The sequence below is a fragment of the Acomys minous genome, assembly GCF_964271855.1.
Source record: "Acomys minous genome assembly, chromosome: 11".
NCBI classification, from domain to species: domain Eukaryota; kingdom Metazoa; phylum Chordata; class Mammalia; order Rodentia; family Muridae; genus Acomys; species Acomys minous.
The window spans coordinates 68,360,801-68,375,898 of record NC_140492.1 but is presented as its reverse complement, the minus strand read 5'-3'; the positions used below and the strand labels follow the sequence as shown (position 1 = coordinate 68,375,898).

General features: G+C 38.9%; 1 protein-coding gene across 1 annotated transcript; it reads right to left on the bottom strand.

Annotated features, from left to right (window-relative positions):
- Nucleotides 1-9,238: 9,238 nt before the first annotated feature.
- LOC311608053 (uncharacterized protein) lies at nucleotides 9,239-15,098 on the bottom strand (the record flags this gene model as incomplete). The annotated part of the gene is made up of 4 exons (XM_084800338.1): nucleotides 9,239-9,726; nucleotides 10,692-10,865; nucleotides 11,579-11,693; nucleotides 14,845-15,098. 4 exons carry the CDS (start codon nucleotides 15,096-15,098, stop codon nucleotides 9,562-9,564), a joined length of 708 nt encoding a protein of 235 aa, XP_084656464.1. The 3' UTR covers nucleotides 9,239-9,561.

Genomic DNA, 15,098 nt, shown 5'->3' with positions numbered 1-15,098 from the left:
CTTCAGAAGTGGCTAAGACCATAAGAGTGCATGCTGGCCACACTCAATGACCTAAGTTTGAATTCTCACCCTACACGGAAAAAACCTGGCCATGCATTTGTAACCTAAGTACTGTGGGTGGCAGAGACAGGGCAAGGTGGTGGCTTGCTGAATTCAAGTCTAACTCCATGTTCAGTGAGACACCTTACATCAACTGGACAGTGTAGAGAGGGATAGAATAAGACCCCAACATTCTCCTCTTCCCTTCAAACTTGCACACAGGAACAGGCAGAGCATGCCCACACATTCACACAGACACACTAACACACACACAGACACACACACACATGAACACACACACACACACACACACACACACACACACACACACACACAGAGAGAGAGAGAGAGAGAGAGAGAGAGAGAGAGAGAGAGAGAGAAGGAGAGATCAGTAGTAAGTACATTCTTTTGCTATCTGAATTGAAATAAATCCACTGCCTAAAACAAGTAGAAAATTGGGAATATCTTTCTCCAATGGCTAACTGAAGTTAAAGACAAAGCATTGTATGTCCTTTCTATTATCCACACCTGAGTAAAGACTGATTTATTTATGTAAGTACCACAAGCAGCACATCTGCTACAAAGACCCCTTTAAGGGATCTCTCTCCCTTCTCTTTCTCTCTCTGTCTCTGTCTCTGTCTCCTGTCTCTCTGTCTCTCTGTCTCTGTCTCTTTGTCTGTCTCTCTGTCTCTCTTTCTCTCTGTCTGTACCTCTGTCTCTGTCTCTGTGTGTCTGTGTCTGTCTGTCTTTCTCTCTCTCTCTCTCTCTCTCTCTCTCTCTCTCTCTCTCTCTCTCTGTCTGTTTGTAGAACAGTGGATATCAGTGTGTTTCGTACTTGGATGCCATCCACCACACAAGAGTATGTCACTGAAATAGGAGACAAATCTGCCCTTCAAAGTTGTGTTTTCAGCAAGCCTTAAACTGACAATGAAAATTCTGCCTCCTCACTCATGTGCATGTGCATGTACATGTGTAGTCATGCCTAGATTTTGTGTGTGCTGTGGCATCAAACTCAGTAGCTCCCGTTTACAGACACTGCACTTCATTAACAGCTCTCTCCTCAACCCAAAACTACTACTTTTTAATGTATACCTTGACATTTTCAGTTCCTCCAATTAGGCAGTCTAAAGAGAAACAGCATTTTCAGGACTCTGTTCAACTAATGACTTTAATGTCTTGTGATTATTGATTATTTCCAGATATGAATTTTAATATGGTCACTGCTAAAACTGTCAATGCCCTATTTTTGACTTTCCTAAAACCCACACTACTAACCACACTAACATTCTTCAATCCCCACTATTCGCTGTAAACTCATTCCCATCTCCTTTGCTAGGTTCATTCGATAAGTCTTCACTCATCCTCTTCCATGGGCCTTGCTACTATGGTCTTCCATTTTATTACTAAACACTCACTACCACTGTTACAACAAATTCCATTTCTGACACTTGCTGTATTGACATGTCTCATTCATGTGTTTGAAATTCAGGGCCCCTCAACAGAACAATTATTTTCACAGGAAGCTAAACAGAGTAAGGATGAACAGTGGCTTTGCTGCATTTCTAAGTGTCCTTAAAATCTTGACATAGTGGATGTTTGTAATATGTCTACAAAAGAACATGAACACTTATGCTTTTACAAATGAAAATAAAATGAAGAAAAAATGTTAAAAATGAGACATAGTCCTAGAAAAAGAATTTGACTAGGATATGAATAATTATCAATTACAAACATTCTTTAAGACAGGAGTTAGTACTGGAAGCCTTTAATAAAGCACTAGAAGAAAAATCAAGTGTATCCGAGTGACTTTGAAGGCATCCTGGGTGGCAAAACAAATACTAGGCCATCCAAGGATATTCAGGGTATCCTCCCCATCTCTTCCTCTCTCCATTCCCTTCCCCTCTTCCCTTTCTCTCACCCTCTACGTTTCTCACCCTTTCTCTCCCTCACCGCCTCCTCTCTGTCTTTCCTAAACCCAAATAAACCCAAAGAACCCTCTAAGCAAATGCTAGCTAATATTCCTAGGCCATGATCTGCATGTTTATACTCTTCATTCATCTACAAAGGTCATCTGACTCTGTTTCTGTTAAGCTATCAATGTCTACCACATATGGGAGATGACTTCAAACTTCAGTGATAAAAATGAGGTAGGAAATACAAGTGGAGTTGCCAAAATTACTCACATAGAATGATGGGTATATAATCTAGCTCCTGGGAAAATGTATATCTGAGGCAAATCATACATCTTAAGTTGCTGAATTGATATGAGGTGGATTTGCACCTTTGACCTACAGCCAGTAAATGCATGTCATGGATCAATCGGTACAGAAGAGAAGGAGATCCATTGTAGAGACAGGATCGTGGGATAAATATTCAAACTCTTGAGGTAAGTTTTCTAACTACTTCTAACGAAGTTGTAACAACCTACAACTTTGGCAAAGTGGCTGTGGTTTCTATAAGACACAGAAAGACTTGGCCTGCCAGTAAACCAGGTAGGTTGCCCTAAAATGTTCATCTCTCATCTATGTATCTATCTACCTTTCTATCTATCTACGCATCTTCACATGGACACAATCATTCAGTCTCATCCCTAGAAGAGAAGCAATGGATCATTGCCTGCATACTGCACACACCCTCCCCTCTGCCCATATCTTCTATTGGTAACATATACCATCCTTCCTACTAACCTATCGCTCCATCATTACATTCCAGCCTGTAACATCATCAGTCATTTCCTGTGGGGAAACCAGCTGAGATGTCCAGTAAAACAAGCAATACACAGCCCTCACACTTTACACAAATCTAGAGAGCAAAGAGAAACTAGGGAACAAAGCATGTGCCCAACATCGAAAAACCCACAAACTCACACATAGATATATACTCATCCCAACCCCAGATGCCTAGTTGGCAGTGTAAGAACATAATCAATAACATCCAGAGTAAAATGTCTTCACAAGAGATCTTCCATCCTACCACAACAGGTGCTGAATATTCCAACAACACTGAAGCACAAGGAAAGACCTTGAACCCAAATATATAAAGATGATGGAGGTCCTTAAAGAGGGCATGAATTAATCCCTTAAAGAAATCCAGGAAAACACAAACAATTTGAAAAGATGAATAATTAATTCCCTTAAAATGTCAGCAGCCAGAAAAAACCAGGTAATTTGTTTTCCAACAGGTTGGCTATGTTCAGTGACTCTTTTCTTTCAATTTTAAAAAAGATTTTATACCATAATGAAATAACTGAACAAAAGCACACACATATCCAGAGAGAGAGAGAGAGAGAGAGAGAGAGAGAGAGAGAGAGAGAGGAGAAAGAGAGAGGGAGAAGTGGGTCTTTTCCAGCCCTGTTAGCTACAGTAATTGATGGTTTCATACGCATGTGCTCAAGACAATTAGTATCCTGACTCCACTCATCACTCTGTACCCCTAGATGCCAAAGGACAATCTCTGTCATGATACTTTGTTGGTATTTTCCCTTACAAGAGATTGAAATCTAGACCATAGAATGGATACTTGCTTTTAATAGCACACTTAATTTCGCAGCTTGTTTTTGTATTTGTTCAAACTGTTCCTTGGTATCCCATTGAATAATTAAGGCAGAAACCACAATCTGGCTGTTTCTTTGCTAAACAAGTCTTTCTACTATGATGTAACAATACCATGAAAAGACAAGAATAAAACTTAGTGGGTAAGTTTGGTTATTTCCTCTGGAATCGTAGAATTCCAAGTAGGATTTAACATGTGGCTGTGGCAAGGTGTGCCTTGGAACATTAGTAGCTACCAGAAAATTATGGATCTTCACTTTGGGCATTAGTTGTGATGATTTAGGGATCTTTTATCTTGAAATAAATCAGCTATTTAATAATGTATCTGAACATTTTATTGCTACAAGCCCCATTAAAGAATATAAAATAACCTGTCCTCTATTATGGTGCTAATTCACTATAAAGAGTGTGGAATTGACTTGAAACATAACTTTCAATATTTTACGTGGCCTGTGTCTGAGCTTACAGATCATGGAGAGAAATGGGACTTCATGTCTGTGTTAATGTCCAAATAGCATGTAAGAAAACCCCCAGTATACAGAGATAACTATGTCACGTTGCAATTTGTGTCTCTTCCATTAAGATAGGGAATTGACTGAGGGGATGATTCATGATTGGAGTGTTTCTGGTATAAAGATGAGGTGTAGGGTTACACCACTTATAAAAATGTGCTGCATATGATACAAAGGGAATTTGAGTGTAAAGTTGTTGTCAAAGAAGAAAAGCAAAATTCAGCTGCCTGGGATACTGTCTGATAATTCAGAGTGTTCCCAGGTCATGCATGCTCTCAGTAGTCACCTCAAAATGTAACTATGAATGAAAGAGTAGGTCCACACCCTGGAAGGAGAGTCGGTTTGACATTAATAACTGTAACACTAGAGGGGTGCTATTCCACAGCGGAGAGTTAGTGCTTCAGAAATCATAGCTGAAAAGAAAATTCATGTTTATACAAACAAAAAGGAACAAGTTTTTAGTCTAAAATTGTATCACATAAGAGTGTGGGAATATTAAGCCAGCATTAAGTATATGATACAGTATTTATTTGAGAACACATCCAACAACAATTGGCTTCTTATCTGTCAATTTCCTTCATGTTAATGTATTGTTAAATTAATTAAATCTTACCTTCTGATGGTCTTTGGATCAGTACTGCAGTGCACTTCTAAAAATAAAGCCAATATGCATTTCATTATAACTAGGGAACTGTATGTATAAGTGATCAGACTCATTGCTTGTTGGTATCAATTCATTTGTTTCAAATCTGGTGATGATTATAGGGTAAGTATTTTTTAGCCAATTAATTCATGGAAAACAGTTACATTTTCTCTATATTTCAATCCAAAGACAGAGAAATCTAAAAAGCACTAATGTTTAAAAATAAACTTCTATACAGGGCCCTGTGAAATTAAACACTCAGCTAAAGTGACATCCTAACCAGAAACAGGATCCCAAATTGACTGTGTAACAAAGTAGCTTCTTGGGGTTGTTGCTTGTCTCTGGGTTAATAGTACCAGAAAGAATTCTAGATTTGGCACCATGATGAACATCTTTAATCACAGCACTAGGAAGTCAGCAGAGGCTGGTGGATCTCTGCGATTTCCAGGACATCCAGTAGTACATAACAGAGAAAAAGTTGTCATACACCAAAAGACCTAAAAAGAGAAAATCTTAGACCATATAATCTTTTTTACCCTTCAGAAAAACAAATATGCTTGTTCAGCCATTTAGTTGAAATTGTTCAGTTATGGTGGAAATCTCTAGCATAGGAAGCTAAATGTAAGTTGATTGTCATTTGCAGCACGTTGAAGCATAACAGTCAGAAACAGACCATGGACAACAGTCTCTACAAAAAGACTAGAGAGAGAACAATGTGCTTAATCTCCTCATGCTCTTTGGGGAAGAACACCCTTAGTTCCAGCTCTGTTCCCAATTTTATGTGTAGCTTCAAACATGCCCACGACAATGTCCATCATCTCTCATGGAAAGCATTACTCAACATATTCCTCCATTGGTAGTTATGCATCCTGAGCTATACCTCACAGTTAGAGAGCAACTAAGAAGCATCTATGGTAATTGCGTAGTACATTTCATGGGCCACTTTCTTACATGCAATTAATTTACAAATTTACAAGCATAAATTCTGAGCTCATCAAGTTTTCACTGTATACCAACAGTTTCTTTTCCATAAATGAAAAGTATTCTTTATTCTTGTTTCAGGAAAACTTGCTGTACCTTCTTAAACCTCCCATGATGCAGGAAGGCTATATTTTCCACTAACAAGTGTGCTGGGATTGTAGCTCAGAGAAAAAGTCTGTGTTTGTCACCATCATCAGATGGCTCAGTCTGTCCTCATCTTCACACAAGCAAAACAGGAAAATTTATAATGATGTCATATATTAAAGTTACCTGTGTACCATTACCTTGATGATTTACATCTTATCGCTAATGGGAAGACATGTATTTGGATTCAGTCTCTAGTGTGGTCACCAATGGCAAGTTAGGTATTAAAAGATGCTATGATGATGAATTCTGAAAGTACAAACTCTGCAGCGTGCTCTTTCCCCTGACACACTGACCACCGGACTCAATGGTTGTGTAATAAGTGCTTTGAAATACAGAATATTGTTGTCTCAATTCTCCTCTTCATGTCCAAAACTTTTCTGGAAAATGTTAACCCATGTCTTTCATCACCCACTGATCTAATTATCAAAGACTAAAGGGAATAGTTCTAAAACAATAACCACTGGAAGGTGCATGTCTATAATGTTAACAAAACTCAATGATCATCACCTTGGAAACAGACTAAATGAAAGAAAGAAAAGAAGTGATTGAATATATACTCTTATTTGTAAAATAATTGCATTTTAGTGATACTCAACTCCATAGTCATCTGCTGTACAAAGTACAAGGCATTTGCTATAAAAATGGAAAGAACACCCAGTTTTATTAACAGTCCAATTTGCTACAATGTAATCCAGCCAGGTGAAGAAACTTTCTTATTCATAAAAAGACAGTACATACATCAGCATCAAAATAAAATGTGCAACATTTTGACAGCATATTTTCAGAGTTGAAAGTGCTTATTCTGACTTTCTAGAATCTGAGAAAATAAAGATGAAAACAGAAATTACTGCATTCACACTTGATTTCTTGAACTCCATTTGTGGTACTAAAATTTTTGCTATGTTTTATTTTATTTAGGGTAGGTAGGAACAGATAGAGCACTTCACTGTAGAAATCTTACCTTCGTTGTAGCTCACATGTGTTTCAGTCCGTGGCTCTGGCTGGTTGGAAGATGTTCCTTCACTGTGACATATGTTAAAAATGGTCATTAGTTTACTCTCCATATTAAAAGCATTTAGCATGTGTTCCAAATTCTCTATTTTTGAGTGTCTATCTGAAACAGGATCTCACTTTGTAAGCAACTGGCCTGAAACCCAGAATGTGAACCATGTGAACTCAGAGATACGCATGCCCTTTGCCCCTTGAGTTCTGGGATTAAAGGCATAAGCCAATACATGGCACAAACTCCTTGGAATTCGATTTTTGACCAGCTGATTATGATTGATGACTACTATCCCTACGTTTTTCTTCATGGAAATTGATGAAAATGTGCTTCTGGATGAAAAAGCATCCCTTCCTCCCACACACATAGAAAAATGATAGTGATTTTTATATGTTTTGTTCTAGAGGCTTCAGTAGTGTTATATTTATGTGTTCATAGATTTAGCTCTGTTTCCTTCATCTGCCCATGTCCCTAGGACACCGACGCCCCATATTTGTCCTGACACTTTGCAGGCATATCACTTAGCACAGGGCTTTCTACAAAGAGGGTGGTTCCCTACATCAAGACTTGATTCCTGGTCTAAGCATTCTCCTGCCTGCATGCTCAGGAGACACCACATTTTTGATATCTTCAAGCTGTTTCTTAACAGTTCATGCATGAATGAATGCTGGACCTACTACAGGGCTGTTTCTTTGTTCAACACGCATTTCTGTGTGGTGCTGAGCCTGTATAGCTCACACGAGGCTCTAGAGCTGAAGGAAAGCAATGCTTTCTCCTTGGCTACATTCTTCCCTGGACTAAGTACAGAGGAATTTTAATTCAGAACGTGGCTATTCATGGGCCGTGTGATCCAGCTAGAATTCAAACACTCCTTTAATCCAGGAGATAGAGGCAAGTAGATCTGTGTTCATGGACAGCCTGGTATAGAGCAAGATTCAGGTAAAGAAAAGCATGTCTGGGCATGGTGGTCCATGCCTTTAATGCCAGATAATAAAGGTAAAGATTCTTGGTAGAAGGAAGGACCCATGTTTGAAACTGATGTATATTTGAGTGGTAAGAAACACAGTGATGAATCAGAGAAAGATTTGACATAATAGAATATGCCTGAATCCCATGAGAAGAGAGAGGAAAGGGAATCTAGTTAAGTAGCAATACGGAGAAGATGCGGCTGCAGATGAACACAGATATGTGCATTATTTAGATTCAGGGGTTAATGCAAAGTTTCTGCACTGAGAAGCTTTAGTTCCATTATAACAGCCATATGTTCTCCATCACTTACTTAGTTTAAGCTAAAACCATTCATGTTGGCATGAATGCTCAGTAGGGAAGGCAGCTTGCTGCTCTGGAAGAGAACTCAACTTTGGTTCCATTTTAAGTTCCCAGCACATAGGATGGGCAGCACATTAATACCTGTAACTCTAGAATAGATCATATCCTCCTCCTGGCCTACTCAAAGCACATGCTTGCAGATGTCCACATACACTCAAACATCAAAATTTAAAAATAAATGAAGCTTTTTAATAGCAGGGGATTTTGACTCTTCCCCGAGAGAAGCTTCACTGTGATGTAGTAAGAAAGGGATAATTATTTTGATATTCACAGGAAAAGTGTTCGTCAAATGTTTTGGCATGCTACTTTTTGCATTCCTAATATAACTCTCATTAAAGATATTTACAAATAACTTACTCTATGCTCTGACACTTAATTATGAGTCTGATGCTTCCTCTCAAGACATGTGCTGGGTAGAAAGGGAAATCAATCCTTGCCTTTAAACATCAGTTGGCCAGCACTGACACAGAACAGCATGATTATAGCACAATGCAAGTGGTATTGTGTTGTTACTTACCTGTTTGCAAGTAAATGCCAAGACCTTACCATATGTTGCTGTGTGGTGTTGAGTCACATCTTGTTCCAGAACGCATGGAAGGGGAACATAGTCTCTCAGTTTCCAGTCTTTCCTGGCTATGGCTAAGCTCCAGATTCCGGGGGATGGAGTTGGTAAACTCTGAAGCAATCGCTCCTCTTGCTTCCATGTTGGGCTTCAGGCCTGTTATGGAATCCTGCTCTACAGAACCATTTCCAAAGGACACTGCTGATGAGATCCCCAATGCAGTGATTGAACTTGAATCTCAGGTCTTTGTATTCACCATGGAAAATTGTCCCTAATATTAGATGCTTACTAACGTTGGGTACATGTCTAACTAGCACAATGTCAAACAATTCAGAGAGGACAGAAACAAGAAAAAAAATACCATGGAGTTGGTGCACCTATAATTGCGATGATGGTTTGTGTCAGAGAAAAGAATAATATTTGACTATACAATAATCATTAAAGCAATGAGTGGCCCAAAGTACAGCATGAGTTTCAAAACCTGTTAATGTAGACTGTAGCATTTTAAGAGAAAATAATAAAAAACAGAATAGAAATACTAAAATTGATTATAAATTTCATTTTCAAAAAAATTAACTAATCAACTAATGGGAAGTTGAAGTAAGTAACATAAAATCACCAGCAAGGCAGATGAAAATAAGAAAGTCAGTACTAAAAGAGGCTCTGAGCCCTGGTGCATACTATTTTCTTGTGGTCAGAACAGTCCTTTTTCCACGTGACATTTTCTGGGTGTTCCTCACCATGTCCATCCAAGTTTAAGACAATCTTCCTCCCATCAGTTTAGTGTTTCTGACTTAAGCCACTGTCACCCTATAGAACAGCACTGAGACTGTGAAAAAGAAGAGACTGTACCTGTTGGACTCAATGATTTCAGTTATGTCTGCACCACTCTCCTTTAAGAACGCTGCCATGAGATCTTTCTTTCTATATACAGCAAGGGAAAATGGTGTGAAGCCATTCTGTGAAAGAGAAAAAATATGTTTTAAATAATGGTGTGTTTCCCAAGTGAAAATTCATCACATTCTGTGTACATAAATATGTACTTTAGAGAGTCACAAAGGATAGATTTTCCTTCATCCCTGCTGCACTTTCCACACACAGGTGCTTCCTCTCATTGACAGACCTTTCCCCCGCCCCACAGCCTCCTACTACCACTGCTCTCCAATATTCTCCCTAGAATGCTCATTGCTTCAAAGCATCTACCTCCATGAAGTTATCCCTCCATTGCCCTCAAACCGGAACCTATAGTAAAGGTTTACATGGCCCTGTTGAATGAGGGAGCTCAAGGGAAGTCTCTGAAGCAAGGTTTCTCAATCTGTACTTCAAAAAATATTTCTTTCCTAGAGCAAGAATGGTTATCTCCAATACTTAACACCTCTTTTTATGGACATATGGATTCAAAAATAATTTGTAAACCTTGAGATTTTTTAATGATTACATTTCCAAATTTTCCTACATGACTTTGACCATATATTTTCTCATTTTCCATCCTATCTTATCTCTGAGAGATAAACCAATCCTGTATCTTCTCAACTGCAACAGATTCACATTGATTTCTTAAAATGTTTATTAAGAATTTATTTATTTTTCTGCTTGTATGTATGTGATGTGTATAGGACAAAGTTAATCTTTTTATTATTATTATTATTATTATTATTATTATTATTATTATTATTATTATTATTATTGAGTTTTAAAACAAAGCCCAATTCAGAGGAAAAATGTGCTGCATTGTGTTCTTTTTGACTAACTACCACAAATATGAATAGCCTATTAGGCAAAAAATGTTTTGTACTTTTTAAAAGATTTTTAAAATATTTTACAGTTAACAGAATTAGTGAGAATCTTTGCGCTTTGGCGTGTGTGAAAGGGATCCCAGTGTCAGTGCTAGAACATGTTGGGAATGAAGGTGAATGGTTTTTACCTTTGTTTTTCCATTTATATCGACATGGTGCTCCAGAAGTTCTCTCGCAATTGCTTGGTTTCCATTGTACACAGCATAGTGGAGGGCCGTATTTCCAAAGAAATCGGCCATGTGTGGATTGGCACCATGCTGCAGCAATAGCGAAACACATTTTGGGTTGTCCATCTCTGCGGCCTGTGGGTTTGATACAAAATCATAGATCTTCAATTCAAAGAAGTCAAGATAACCATTGCTGCAATTGCATTGGACATTTCCTGTATTTGAGACAAGTGGCTTAGGTGGTGTCCATTAGCCTTCTCTTTTTGAAGCAGGTCCTTGTGAAGTACCCCAGGCTTGCCTAAATTCAAAGTCCTCTTCCCTCAGTTTTCCTAGTGTGTGAATGTCAGGGGTGTGCCACAATACCTAGATCCATGCTAGTTACTTGTTTTGGGGAATGGGATGTTTGGCTGGTTCATTGGTCGCATTTTCTTGTTTTTTTCCAATTTGATATAGGCTCCAGCCATCTGAAGAGAGGGAGTATTACTGAAGAATTGATTCTATCAGACTGGCCTGTGGGCAGGTCTGTGGAGCAGTTTCTTGATTGAGATGGATGTGGAAAGGACCAGATTCCTGGGATTGATGGCATGACTGTGCAGTGGTCCTGAGTTGTACAAGGAAGCAAGGTGACCACCCCATGAATCAGAAGTCTTCCCCTATGGTGTCTGCTTCAATTCCTCCCTCTGACTTCTTGACTGAAGCTTTTGCTCTGGTTTCCCTCAGTGATGGACTGTGATGGGGGAAATGCAAGCCTAATAAACATTTGCTTCCCTGAATTGGTTTTGTCAACAGAAGGCAAACAAGGACAAGATCTAATCCATTTCATACTGAAACTCCTGTCCAATCACTACCTTAATCAAGGGTGTGCAGCCTTCGTCATCCTGGACATTAATATTACTGTTTTTTTCTATGAGCACCTTTACTGTATATGTCTGGTTAGCGGCACACGCATAGTGCAGTGAAGTCCTAGAAATCAAAAGGACATTTTAGGAAGTCATGGAGTACGAAGGCAAAGTATAGTCAACTGTAAATACTATATAGCAAGTAATTCATTTCCTTCTGAAATGAGAGATTCAACTGCAATGTCCTTATTTATTTTTGTCTCTGCTCCAGTGTTTTCTTCTGTACTAGGGAAAGAGTGCATGGCTGCCCAGTTCAAGGCAATCAATGTATCATAAGCTTCATCACTGCTCAGAGAAGCCTGTCTAGAAAACAGGAGAGCACCCAGTGACTTAAAGAGGCTTAGATTTGAATTCTTCTCTGTTCTATTACCTACTAGCTACTTCTTGGCTCTCTAGTATCTCCACAACTGAAATTCTTCATCCACTGCTCGGGGGTTAAACAGTAGCTGTCTTGAATGGCTCTACTCTGATGCTTCAGTTCAAGCCTGCAGACAGCATGCACAAGTGTTTCCAGCACCTACCAGCTCAGCATTTGGTGGATAAAGATAATGATTCCTTCTCTTCCTGCTGCTATCTAACACAATGTCTCAATGACAGACAGAATTCTACCTAATGTACAGATCCAGGTTGTTATTCAAATATGGTCAGTATTTTTAAAATTCTATTGCTCAGGCTGGCCTTGAACTTGGTAGTCCTCCTAACTCATCCTCCTGGCATTTAGGGTGGCACACCAATACCAAGGTGACTATATTACTCTTACATTTTAGCATCTCTGGCATTGGAATGCCACTTGTAACTCATGATATTCTATAACTATAATTAGTAATAATTTTAACTTTGTCACTATACAAAATATAAGGCTGTCATTCAGTCCACTGTCTGTTACATTAAACGATATATGACAGAATCCACAGACTCATGGAAAATCATGTAACTATGGACATTTTAACCAATGAAACTCAATGGGCAATGAGGTTTAGAATAGCAATAACAAAAAACAAACTTCTAAACTTTGTCACTAATACTTTGATTATTTATAAATTTCTTAATGCCCAGGAGGAATCTTTCTGTCTTGCTGCCAACAGCAAATAACCTTTCATCAACTTATAGATTCAGTGTTCATGATAGTCCAGGCTAAAATATGTGGTAAAACACACCATCTTTGGTTGCATTATAGTCATTTATGCATCCCTGGATTCATAACAAAGTCAGTCAAATGTCTGTATAAGGACTTAACCCATGGCATTGTAGCTCCCTTGCTTTGATTTTCAAGTAGTTTTAAGCCAAAAAACCTAGTTCAATGAGCACTGTCAATTTTATTCAACATGAAAAGTTACAGAATGCAAACACTTAATATTTCTAAAAATTAATATCACACTTCAAAGGCTATCATACATGAAATGAAATGTGACATAGTTTTAAGTTATGTGATCAGATTTATAGCCTGAGATATAATTTAACTAAAAAACAACTTTATGCTTAAATACTTTTTACAACACTCTGCCTTTAGAACACATTTTTGGTTTTGTTATTTTATTTTGTTGATAAGGGAGAAAATTTTCTGTTAAAAATTAGGGCAAGTTTTAATTTTCTTAACTTCTTGTGTGTGCAAGGAATTAAAAGGTTTAAAAGAGGAAGAATCCCCAAATACATTGAACGTGTATACTGTACATTAGATCTCTAAGTAACATATAGGGAATAAATAGATTACCAGATTGGATAAACATAGTTGAAAAATCAAATGTTGTTTTTTTAAAGAAACAGTTATGAAGGAAGGGAGCTTTTAAACAATAAATAATTCTTCTTTATTTGTATGCAGATTCAATTTGAAGACTGAGAAGTCTCGCAGACCCAGACTAACGAGTACAGAAGCACAGGGAGTATTGAAAGTGTCGCACTGAGTGACACTGGTGCCCTTGATAATCCAGGGTGAAATAGGAAGGGGAGAGGGTTGAGGCAGTGACTAAGTTGGTAAAGTGCTTGTCCTCTAATCCTGAGCTGCTGAGTGCAGAAACCCAGCCCCTGGAGAAACTAGTTATGGCAGTAGAGACATGCGAATCCAAGAGCTTGCTTTGCTGCAGGTCTGGGTGAATTCAGTAAGCTCCCACACAGTAAATCATACACGGTGGAGATGTGGGTGAGTGAAAGAATCTCTCTTAAAAACTGAGGTCCAGGGACCACAGGGAACTCAGCGGGGAACCACAAGGAGACTTGACTTTTTGACTTTGATCTGCAGAAACCACAAGGCAGAACAGACCTGCCATGTGGAGTTGCCCACCAACCTCCAGGCCCTTACCTGTACATGCGTGGGGCACACAGTCACACAGCTGTGCATGGGAGCACATACACACCTACTCACAGGCACACAAAGATTTTTTAAAGAGGTGAAAATCAATAAAGACTTCAACGTCTAGTGTTCACACCTGTACCTTAACACAGGGACAAACATCCTACACACTTAGGGGTGTGTGGTAAACAGAGTCATCTTCCCTGTTAAAAATGTCCTCATAAGAGGCCTCAGCACACATTGGTCACAGTGACGTAGGATGGCTTTTTGTAACTTTTCTTTGTAGCTGTAACATGGGTAACACATTCAAAATTATATCTCATGGTGCATTTTCCTGCAATTTATATAAATTGTTATTTAAAAAATACATGTTGGAGTCATAGGTTGCTGGTCAAGAGCTCTAGTTTTTCTCGTCGAGGATCTGTGTTTGATGCTGATCACACACATGGCAGGTCACAACCATTCTTAACTCCAGAGGATTCAGCATCCTCTTCTGACATATGTGGTCCATAAAAATTACATGCAAGAAAAGACATACAAAAATCTAAAACAATCTGTAACTATATACTTTAATATATTATTAAGTAAGTAAAGTTAAATCCATATTGTCTTATTAGCTTAATCCCTTTAAGCGTCCAATAAACTCCTGTAAAATAGGCATTGTATAAGGAATCCAGCCAGCAACTAGAGTTTATTGTTTTTGCTTCCTCTAAATAAGGTCTAAGACCTGGATGCTACCAAAGAGTTCAAGTCCCAGATTCTTAGGGTCCTAAAGCCATCAGAAAGCACAGCAGGCTTAGTGAAAAGAGAAGTAAAGCCTACCCTCTCCCCCTGTCTAAGCAAGAAGCACTGGAAGGTGGTGCATCTCCCTGATGGTCCCTAGCAGTCTCTGTCCCTGCTGCTCATCTCCTCTCCCAGGCCGTGTTACCTGTTCCTCCAGTCAGATTCGTCCACATGATAGCCACGGGAGTGGATGAAGTCCTGTACTAAGAGCCAATCACCCATGCTGGCAGCCATTTGGAACTGAGCCACAGGTACATATTGGTTGAGGTCGTAAGGCCATACATCTGGGTATTCAAGGCATCCATAGCCCAGACAGCACGCCCACAAGCGGGAGTACCAGTGTGCCTGCTCTGAGGCACTCTGGGTCTGAGCCTCATGTTCGGTGGTGTCTTCCTGCAT